General features: G+C 51.9%; 1 protein-coding gene across 11 annotated transcripts; it reads right to left on the bottom strand.

Moving 5' to 3' along the window:
• Window positions 1-2,116: 2,116 nt before the first annotated feature.
• On the bottom strand, window positions 2,117-10,933 carry CCDC51 (coiled-coil domain containing 51). 11 transcript variants are annotated; one of them, XM_058727057.1, is made up of 5 exons: window positions 10,846-10,901; window positions 10,414-10,539; window positions 4,820-5,136; window positions 3,644-3,808; window positions 2,117-3,096 (listed from the first exon to the last, which is right to left on the bottom strand). In XM_058727057.1, the coding sequence occupies exons 2-5, from the start codon at window positions 10,448-10,450 to the stop codon at window positions 2,341-2,343; spliced, it is 1,275 nt and encodes a 424-aa protein (XP_058583040.1). In that variant the 5' UTR covers window positions 10,451-10,539; window positions 10,846-10,901; the 3' UTR covers window positions 2,117-2,340. The 11 variants fall into 11 exon arrangements, with proteins under 11 accessions (XP_058583040.1, XP_058583044.1, XP_058583039.1 ...); XM_058727061.1 differs by lacking the exon at window positions 10,414-10,539 and having other exon boundaries at window positions 10,846-10,933; XM_058727056.1 differs by having other exon boundaries at window positions 10,414-10,909.
• Window positions 10,934-10,939: the final 6 nt, after the last annotated feature.

The following is a 10,939-nucleotide window of genomic DNA, read 5'->3' as shown; positions in this document are numbered from 1 at the left end:
CCTGGGCCTCTACCTGGACCCACCCTATGCTGAGAAGCCTTGGGCAAGTCTGGACTCCCTCACTGGCAAATACCTGGGCCTTTCTAGGGAGAAACCGCTGGGCAGGGGCCCAGTTGTGCCCTCTGCTGGGCCCTTCACGCACACCCTGGCCTGCCTACTGCAAACTCAGAGGAGACAGGACACAGCCCATGCTGTTAGGACTTTGGCTCAAGGCCATTGGGATAGCGTCCTGGGAGGCAAAATTTGTCACACACACACACACACACACACACACACACACACACACACACACACCACTCTGGAAGCCCCCAGAGCCTCCAAAGGCTAGGGAGAGCCTCAACCAGAAGGTTCAGGTCATCCACACTGGCTAGTGTCCAAAGAGCCAACACCACAGACACACTCTTGCCATCTGCCACCCCTCATCAAGAGTCTGCCTTCACTCTCATCTACCCAACTCTGCCTTCCAACTTCTCTCACCAGCTTCTCTGATCACTCCCTTTCTTCCATCCCCTCTCCCAGCACCTGGGGCCGTGAACCAGCATGGCACCCCCCCCCCCAGTTCCTTTATCCCTGGCCTCCAGCATCACAGACCCCAGGCCCTCCATTTCATTCTCTAACCTATGCCCCACCACTCCTCCACATCCATCACCACCTCAGCCCCTTGGCTAAGGTGCTGAAAGCCCATGGCTTTCCTGCCTGTGCAGCCTATGGGAGACCCTTGCCACATACCTGGAATCCTCCCCTCCTCAATTCCATTCACTCAAGTGCACACTCTTTAGGACCTACCTCACCCCAAAGGTGACTTCCAAACCCCATAGCACCCCTCATCTGTACACAGATATGGTACCTCCTACCCCCCATCAGGAGGGTGAACATCCCATGCACAGAGGTCTTTTCATCTCATGCCATCCTGAGGAACCATTACACAAAGGAAACAATGTCAAGAATGGAGTGACCAAATGACCAAAGGACCAGGCACTTGAGGTTCACAGAACCCATGGGGCCACCCAGGTCATACTCACTGCCCAAACCTGAGCACAGGCTCCAAGTACAGAGGGTACCTCCTGGGAAACCCTACTGGTTCCACAGGCCCCTGCTGAGAGGAGGCTCCACACAGGCCCAAGCAAACCCCAGCCCACAGAAGCCCTTCCCCACAAACCCTGTATACAGGGTTCAGAAAGGGTTAGGGTTAGAAAGGAGTGGCTTTTCCAGACCTGTGGGAGTACAGAGTGCCTCCCCACTCTTCCTATTTACTCAAGGACACACAAGGCCACCTATGGCCATTTAGCCCAGGAGATCAAAGGTTGCTGTTCTCCTCTGCAAAGGGACAGGTCAGGGGTTCTCTGGGCAGTCTGCCCTCGGGCCCCCCACTGTACCTCCCACCTCAGGGAGGCCCGTCTCCATCATTGCCACTGAAAAGGCTGGTTTGGAGCCAGGCCTCGTGTCCTCAACTTATAGGATCACAAGATCTCAGGCCCCATTCAAACTCACAGGCAAAACCTAACTCTGCCTGTACCCAGGTCCCAGGCCTGCCTTGAGGTTCACTCTGCTGACATGCTGAGCTCTGCCCATGCTTGTACAGGCCATCTCTAGGCTGTGTATGGGAGGACACCTAGCTCTAGGGGCACACTGGACTGCCCAAAGCTCTCTGCATAGGGACCCAGACTGGCTACCAATCCCTGTAATTATGTCCCCAGTAATATTTATCAACCATTCCCCCAATCCCTTTTCCCTGCTCTCTTCTGATCATCCCTCCAGCGTTAGAACCAGAAGGTTCTCCCCACCAGGGCAGAGAAAGTAATCCAGAAGCGGGGCAAGTAACCATTGTCAGCCGTGGTTGCGCAGGCTTGGTTCCACTCCCCGGAACCCCCAAGCTATCTGACATAGGAGGGTTGGGCGAGCAGACCTGGCAATCCAAAACAAAAACCCAAGCCTCAAGGGTAAGTTCATCCAACATGGTTCTGAACTGAGGACGAGACCAAGAGGAGATGAGAGAGGAACAGAAGGGGGCCGTGATTACTGTAATTCCAGGCTCAGCCCTTAAGTCCCAAATCTCAACCTTCAACAAGAAAAACTCCATCTGATGTAAGTATTACTTTAAATATTTAAATAACACGAATCGAAAGACATTTTATTTGGACATTAGTACAAAGTGTTGATAATTAACATAAATGAGCATTTTCTCAAAATCAAAGTACGCCTGCTGGTGAGCCACACAGATGCTGCTCAGCCTCAGGCTGAGGTTGTGTGCACCCCAAAGGCTCACTTCATTGTTGGGATTCTCTAGCTAAATTTGTATCCACGGCTATCCCCTCAGCTCCCTGGAGGAGGCTCCCGGGGCTAGCTGGCCCTGAAGAGCACGTAGAGCACGGGCAGAGTGGCCACAAATGTCACACAGGTGACCAGTGTGCTGTAGATGGTGTTCCTGTTGACCTGAGCTTCAAGCTTCTGCTCCATGTCTGATAGTGCCAAGATCACGCTCCCCTGCTCCAGCAAGGAGCCAGGCAGGGCCCTGTCTGCTGGCCCCAGCAGGCCTGGATGTGCTGCAGCCTTTGCAAGCTGAACCACCTCAGCCGTTTGGCTGAAAGTCTTTTCCAAGCCATCAAGCCGCTCTCGTAAACCCTCTAAACATGAATGGACCTGCCTGGAATGGCTGAGCTGCTCTTTCAAGGCAGCTGAAAGGACATCTGTGTCTCTGTCTCGGGTGGGGGAAGTACCTGCCTGGGTCCCAGAGCTCAGCCCGGAGCCAGCTTGTACCAGGCCCCTTAGGTCCACCATGAGGTCGTGGAGGTCCCTCTGCTGGAGGGAGTAGCTGGATGACTGTTCTCGGATGGCCTCCTGGAGGCTCACAGGCCCCTTCTGCGCCTCTAAGAGCAAGGCCTTCAGCTCCTGTAGCCGCACACGGTTCACATAGGTGGAGCCAGCCACACCAATCAAGGCCCCCAGAACTGACCCGATGAGGGACCAGTTCTTGGTCCTCTCAGCTCGAGTACGCTCCTTCTCGTGACTTTCCCGCACAGCCGCAGAGAAGAGGGAGAACTTCTCTCGCTCAGAGTCTTCAGCACGCAGATAGGTTGCACGAAGCCTCTTCTCCTCCTGCAGAAGCAAAGCAGTGTTATACAGCAGCAATGTGGCCCCACCGTTGGAGCTGCCAGCAGACGTCCCTGGGGCTCAGCCTCACGCCTGGCGCAGACTGCATGCTCAGTAAACCCGCTGAATGAATGAAGGCAGCATAAACATGGTCAGGTGCAGGAAGCAAAGGAATTGGGGGCAGTCAAGATGAGCAATGCTACCTTCCTACCCAAGCAGTGCTGGGTCCGACCAGACACGCACTGATGACTACAGAATGTGTCCATCAGAAGGAAGTGTCTGGCCCCCTCTAGGCCAGTCCCCTCCTCCCTGGTGCTCCCTCCTCAGCAATCTGGGATCTGGGGCCCAGATTATACTGCCCTGGACTACTGACCCCGGTACTCCAAGAGAAAGTGGGTGGACAGGCTCTGGAAGCCTGGAGCCCAGAGCTTCTGGTTTACGTCTTCACCAGATCTCTGACCACCAGACCAGTCAGGTTCCCACCTTGCCCCTTGGTGATCTGCCAGGCTAGGGTCCCTATCCAATGAGGAAGGGCTGCCTTCTGAGTGCCTACTTGCAGCAGCCGGTGCTCCAGCGTAGCCAGTTCTAGGTACTGGATATCCTCTCTGGAGATGCGGTCCAAGCGGTCCCTCACCTCCTTCAGCTTGGCCTGGTGAACTTCCAAGTCCTCCCGAGCCTCTCGCACAAGCCCTCGAGCCACCATGAACACTTTCTCTGCCTGCAGAGAGAACAATGGAGGCTGTCTGCCCCTTCCCTCCACACCCACACAGGCTCAGCTCTATTCCCGACAAGGCTGTGGCTGAGGTGAGTGGGGTGTCAGTGCAAAGGGTGGAAAAAAAGAGTCCTTCAGACACAAAATCCTGGCTCGCCCAGTAGTCCTCAAAGTGCAGCCCTGGGCCACACCCATCAGAATCGCTGGATTTATCCATTCAAGTGGAAATAACATGCCCCTGAGAAACTTGAAAAAAGCTAATGCTCCACACAAAACCCAGCCAATCCTAGTCGGATACAAGCCACGGAAAGGAACCTAGGCTCCTAAATTGTTTCACACATGCACGCTACCTTATCTTCGCCTCTTGATGATGCCACAAGAGGCATTGCTGTGGCCTCCATTTTACACACCCAGAAACTCCAGCTCAGCCAAGATCATGACCTCCAAGGGGAAGAGACAGCACTGTGCCTCAAAACCTCCCACTGAACCCCCAGGTTCTTGCCACCTCACTAGCTTGGTCTGTACTAGGCAGGAATGGGAACAGAGACGACAGAATGCATTTCTGCTACCACCAAGGGCTTCCAGCCACAGGAAGCTCTTTCCACCTCACAGTGTGATGCTGCCTGGCCCTGGGCTTCTACCTTCACAAGGGATGTTTTAATTACACATGGGGCTTTGAGGACACTTGTAACACTCTCACCAACCCTCAGTCAATGTAGGAAGTGTTCACTGGCCTAACACAATGGATGTCAATGGCCAGGGACTCATCAGTACACAGAAACCTGTTTTCGGGGTAGACGGGTACAGTTACACAGAGATCTTCACCCCCAGTACGATCGAATCCAAGTTATCATGTGAGAAATGAGTCAAATTCATCTACCAATAGTATTTGTTAAGAAAAGGCAAATCTGGGCAAGGCTTCCCAGCACCACGTGGCTGGTAATTATTTGGCAAGAGCCTCCCAGCCACATTTCCAAGTCAGAAGGCAGGGCCAACCACCCCGGCTTCCCTCCTCACCTCAGTCACATTTCCCTGGGCCTCTCGAACTTCACTGAGTCCGACAAACTCTTCGTATCTTTCCCACCAAGTCGTGGCTGTGGACGATGCTCGCTGATGAATGTCGTGCCCCAGGGCTCTTCCCAGAGCTGTGAGGCGGCGGTACAGCCCAAGAGCCACCTCCTCAGGTCTTTTCTCTCTGGGCTGGCTAGGGCCTGGGCTGCAGAGAGTCCTGGCCATAAAGAGGTCCCTTCCAAGGAGGCCTCTCCACACCACACGGGGCGCACCGAGGACGTGCTGCATGGCAAACACAGTGCTGCGCCCTGTCATCAGGAGATCTGTAGGGGGACGCCAGACAGATCAGCTCACAGCTGAGAAAGGCTGGGCATAAGTCAAGTTTCAGGGCCTAGGGGCAGTTCTGAACTAATTTCCATGAAAAAGTCCAAACAGAGCGCTGCTCTGTTGTGCCTGGAGACGGTAGCCACTGTGGTCAGGCTTCCCCCTTGGGTGCTCCCAGACAAGAGAACACACCAGGGAAAAACATGTTTAGGAGATGATGCCTTCCATCTCCTTCCACAATGCCACCAGCCCCTCCCATCCCACCCACCTTCCCCACAGCCCCCAGGTCTCCGTTGTGACTTGGATGGGAATCCTGGTGCCCAGTTTTCTGATAACGTCAAAGAAAATTCTCAAACCAGGGCTGCCTGGGTAGCTTGGTCAGTTAAGTGTCCAGCTGCTGATTTTGACTCAGGTGGTGATCTCACGGTTTCTGAGATCGAGGCCTGTGTTGGACTCTGTGCTGACAGTGCGGAGCCTGCTTGGGATTCTCTCTCTCCCTCTCTCTTCTGCCCCTCCTCCACTCGTTCTCTCTGCCTCCATCTCTGTCTCTTTCTCTCTCAAGAGTAAATAAATAAACTTAAAAAAAATTTTTTTTTTTCAAACCTGAGTTGTGTCCATGCTGACAAAGCCTCACAAATCACAAAGATTCATAAAGACTCCCAGGGAAACTGGGGAACTGAGGGGATTTCAGGGAAAGAGTTCTGCAAAATACCATCAAAATCAACTGCCCAGACTCTGAGGGCTGCCCCAGCACTGGGAAAGCAGAGTTTTGCTTATGTTCGAGGACACAAGTCATTCTGTACCAAGGCAGAAAATTCCCTCCTCGGCTCTCCTCTGAGAAGACAATTCCAGGGAAAAGGCAAAACAAAACAAAAAGCCTGGATCTCTACACAGAGGACAACTTTTCTTAGGTTCACACGAGCCCTCCTCTGCCCTCTGAGGCTTTCCAGGCTTCCAATCCCCCCCACCCCTCACATTCCTAAGCTTCCACAAGCTTTCTCCCTCCTCTCCAACTTTAGTCCGGCTCTATAGGTCTGGTTTCTTCAATCTCTCCCTTTTCAACCTTGCTTTGTTTGGGCCCCAACAACACCCACTTCTCTTAACCTAAACAGCAGAGGGAGGCTCCCATTACCCAGTCAGGCTCTGCCTGAGCCCCAAAGCAGCAGGGACTCTGGGGACCCAAGGAGGGTCAGGTGACCCCTGCTCCCAGGCAAACCTGGACCAGTACTCCTGTCCTCTGGCCAACCCTCCTTCCCCCACCAATCCCCAACCATAACACACACAAGCTCTCAAGTATTGATGCTGGCTGTCAGAGTGACACCTAGTGGCCAAACAACCAGGCCAGAGAGAAAAGCAGAGGATGCTGGGGACAGGAAGATAAATTGGAGGAGCTTGGGTGACAAAGAAAGGGGCTTCTGAATGTAAGGTGATGTGGAATAGAGACCCACTCAGAGCATCTCAGCCTCCTATCCCCTTGTGCTGTGCTTGGAGAAGCTCAGGCCCTCTAGAAAACAAAGTTGGTTGGGTAGGGACATGCCTCCTGCCCAAAATGGGTCCGAGCTGACAGCCACGGAAGGGACATCCCCGTAACACTGGTTCTGAGCTGGTGCTGCACCCGAACTCCTGGGCCCCATCCACAAGGCCCAAGAAAGCACACAACATCCATGACCCAGGGGTCAAGCCAGCCTCTTAGGCCTCAATGCCAGCATCCACCACACATGAGCTGTGGCCCCATGACCATCCTGCAGGTGTTTCCTACATCAGAGCAAAGCAGACTCCCAGCGCTGCCAACCACAGCCCTCACTCTCCTTTTCAGCAACACTCACCAGAGAGGTGTCCACCTTGCTGTCACTACTTCCCCAGCCCCCATCATCTCTGGATGGCACTCCACCGAGAGGCTGCTCTCCTGGAGGCCCTGCAAAACTTCCACCTTGCCAGATCCACCAGGTGTTTCTCAGATTTCTTCTCCAACATCTCTGCAGCTTTTTGAAATCACTACCCACCCCCGCCTCGGCTTCCTCCAACCTTCTTAGCCTCCTCTCCTGACTTCTCTACCAGCCACCCACTCTTGAACCCCAGGAAAGTCATCCATCCCTGGCAGCAATGACAGCTACAGCCTCCTGTGAAGTCCTGGCTTCCTCCCTGCCCCTCAGAGCCGTTATTCACAAGGCAACTTGAGGCTCTGTTAACTCATCATTTCACATCTCTTGTTCAAAACCCCCGACAGCTCCCATCTCACCTGCCATGAACACCAGTCCCACCAGTGGCCAACAAGCCACGGTCCTCTTGCTTGTCATCCCTTCCTCCTGTCCTCCGCTCCATGCACCCTAACATGTGAAGCCTGACTCTGCTACTTTCTCCACAGAAAGGTCCAGTCAGCTGACAGGTCCAGTCAGCTCATCCTGACTTGTACATCTTGGCTCAAACACCACCTCGTGGCAAACCTTCCTTGACCATTCCCTCCTGGGCCACCTGCTTTATTTTTCTCCATCAGACACATATTGCCTTCTTTACATGTTGCCAGGCCCCTCACTAGAACATAAGCTTGGTGACAGCAGGGACTCTGCTGTGTGAGGAAATGACTCAAGTTGTTCCTCTATTCCAGTCCCTCTTCTCAGACATCCAGCCCCCACCCCAGCCTGATTCTCAGCCCCTCCCCATTCAAATGTCCCACAAGCCCTCAGCCAGCACAGGGAAGGTGTTCCTGGCAAAGGGAAAAAGTGGAAATGCACTGGGGGTCATCTAAAACCTGAAAGGCAGCCAGTGCAGCTGGAAAATAGCAGAGGAAGGGAGAGTGGACAGACGAGAGGCTGAAGAGGTAAACAGAGACCATATTCAGCAGGGCCTTGAGGGCCAAGTTCAGAATCTTGACCCTCCAAATCCATTCTAACACTCTATCCAGATGACTGTCTCTTACCAACTGTCCATGCCACAAACCTCCATCACCTGTACCTCGATCTCACTTGCAGCTGAAGGCTTGCTTCATTTTTCACTAAGAAAATATTTAAAAATTGGAAGACAACTTCTATAAATTCCCACCATACCTTCCCACCTGTGTCTGTTCGGTTTCCACCTTCTCTCTTATTCCTTGGGATGAAGAATTCATGCTCTAGGAAGACCAAGCTGTGGCCAGGTCCCGTGTGCTCTCCCTACCTGACACTGCTCAGTAATTGATCAGACACCCTCTCCAGCAACAGCTCCACTTCTCTGCCCCTCTGTACAGCCAAACTCCTGGACAGATCATCTGCACTTGCTGTCTCCAGTTCCTCTTCTCTCATTCTCTCTTAAACCTTTTCTAATCTGGCCTTCACTTCCACCATGCCACCGGAAATGCTCTTGTCTAGGCCACTTCCACATTGCTAAATCCAGTGATCAGTTCTCAGTCCTCATTTTACTTGCCCTATCAGCAACCTGTGCCTTGTGCCAGTTTCCTTTCCTTGAAACGCCTTCTACACTTGGCTTCCAGTCCCCACTCATCTCCTGAACCTACCCACGTGGAGTGCTGCAAGGCAAGGTCCTCAGACTCCTCTCTCATCCAGTCCCATGGCTTTAAAAACCATCTACGGATGGGGCACCTGGGTGGCTCAGTCAGTTAAGCATCTGACTTCAGCTTAGGTCATGATCTCATGGTTCGTGAGTTCGATCCTCGCATCGGGCTCTGTGCTGACAGCTCAGAACCTGGAGCCTGCTTTGGATTCTGTGTCTGCCTCTCTCTCTGCCCCTCCTCTGCTCTCACTCTGTCTCTGTCCCTCTCAAGAATAAACATTTAAATAAATAAATAAATACCATCTAGGGAAATGTTAAAAATATTAACTATAATGATGGTTGAACAACACTGTGAATATACTAAAACCACTTAAGTGTACCCATTAAATAGGTGAACTGTATTGTATGTGAATGGTATCTCAATAAAACCATTACTTTTTTTTAAAGTAATCTCTACACCCAACTTAGGGCTTGAACTCAAGAGTCACATGCTACACCAACCAAGCCAGCTAGGTGCCGCTCCTCCCACTGCTTTTTCCTCCCAAAACCATTACTTAAAAAACCAATCAACTAGGGGTGCCTGGGTGGCTCAGTTGCTTAAGCAGCCACCTCTTGGCTTTGGCTTAGGTCATGATCTCACGGTTGGTGAGTTTGAGCCCCAGGTCAGGCTCTGTGTTGACCGTGTGGAGACTACTTGGGATTCTCTTTCCCTCTCTCTCTGCCTCAATCTCTTTCTCTCTCAAATAAATAAATAAACTTTAAACAAGAAAAAAAAAAAAAAACCCAATCAACTATATTCTGACTTTTCCAGCCCAGACCTCTCCTATAGATTCCAGGCTCATTTACTGAACCACCCAATCCACAACTCAGCTTGGAAGGTTAATGAGGATCTTCCCTTCCCAACTTGCCTTTCCCATAGCCTTCTCCATCTTGGTTGATAGAAACTTCCAAATCCAAATCAGACCAAAAACCTCAAATCATCCCTGACCCTTTGCTTTCCCTCCCATCTCATACCCAATCCATCAGCAAATGCTTCTTCCTTTCTAAAACCAAAATCCCTTTTCCTCTTAGCACCTCCACCCCCACCCCGCTACCACCTGGTCCCAGTGACTAACATCTTTTACTATAACACCCTTCTGACAGGTCTCCCTGCTCCTACTCTAGCCCCTACAATCTATCATCAACAGAGCAGCCAGTAGCCTTTTCAAAACACAGGCCAGACCATGTCTCTCTCTGCTCAAACTCTCCAGTCGTTCCACATTTCTCTCAATGTAAAAGCCAAATTTTCTCCACGGTCTACAGGACATCCACCTCCTGGCTCTCAGTCTTCCCTGACCTCATCTCCCACAAGTATACCTTTCCTCACTCTACTCCAATCATATGGACCTTTTTCCTCCCAGCTTTATTGACATAAAAATGACATATAAATTGCCATATCACTGTGTAAGTTTAAGATATACAACGTGACTATTTGATACACTTGATAGACGTATATACTGCTAAACGTATACCACAATAAGGTTAGCTAACACATCGTTGAGGTAATTACCATGCATGGACTTTCGTGATGTTGCTGCAACACAATAGACGATCCCCGCACAAGGCCTTCACACCAGCTATCTACGCTGCTTGCTCCCTTCTCTTTTCCAAGTCCTGCTCATATGTCATTGCCAAGGACTCCCATCCCAGCACCCTCTACCCATTCTGTCTACCTTATTTTTCTCCACGCACGTATCACGTGACCTGCGATATGTATTTCAATTATTTACTTTGCTTACAGGCTGTCTCACCTCCCAGAATGTCAGCTCTGCCAGGGCTGGCATCCATTTGCTGATGGATTGGGTATGAGATGTGTTTTGTTCACTGCTGCATCCTCAGTGCCCCATAAAACTGTCTGCATGACACTCAACAAAAACCTATTGAATGAATAAACATAATTTGCAAAAAGTTGCACCCCGGCTATATTAAAACCCAGACTCCTTCCGGTGGCCTCCAAAACCTTAGGACCGGGTGATCTATCCCCCGCCCATATATCTGGCACCTCCCTCGCATCTCCCTGCAGCTATGCTTGCTTTCTTCGGTTCCAAGAACGCGCTGAACTTCAAAGGCCTCTTCCCCCTACTCGCAGTGCTTTCCCCATGCACGATGCCAGACCCAGCGCCTTCCGGTTAAGCACCCCTCCTGGCTTCCGGACCCTTCCCTGGCAAGACAGGCCCTCGTACCTGGCGCCCCACCGCGAGAGCTGCAACCCCAACCAAGCGCCCGCCACTCAGTAGACCTCTGGTCCTTTAATGCCCGCCCCCAGAGTTGCTTCCG

Source organism: Neofelis nebulosa, chromosome 4, assembly GCF_028018385.1.
Source record: "Neofelis nebulosa isolate mNeoNeb1 chromosome 4, mNeoNeb1.pri, whole genome shotgun sequence".
NCBI lineage: Eukaryota > Metazoa > Chordata > Mammalia > Carnivora > Felidae > Neofelis > Neofelis nebulosa.
This window is presented reverse-complemented; position numbering and strand designations above follow the sequence as displayed.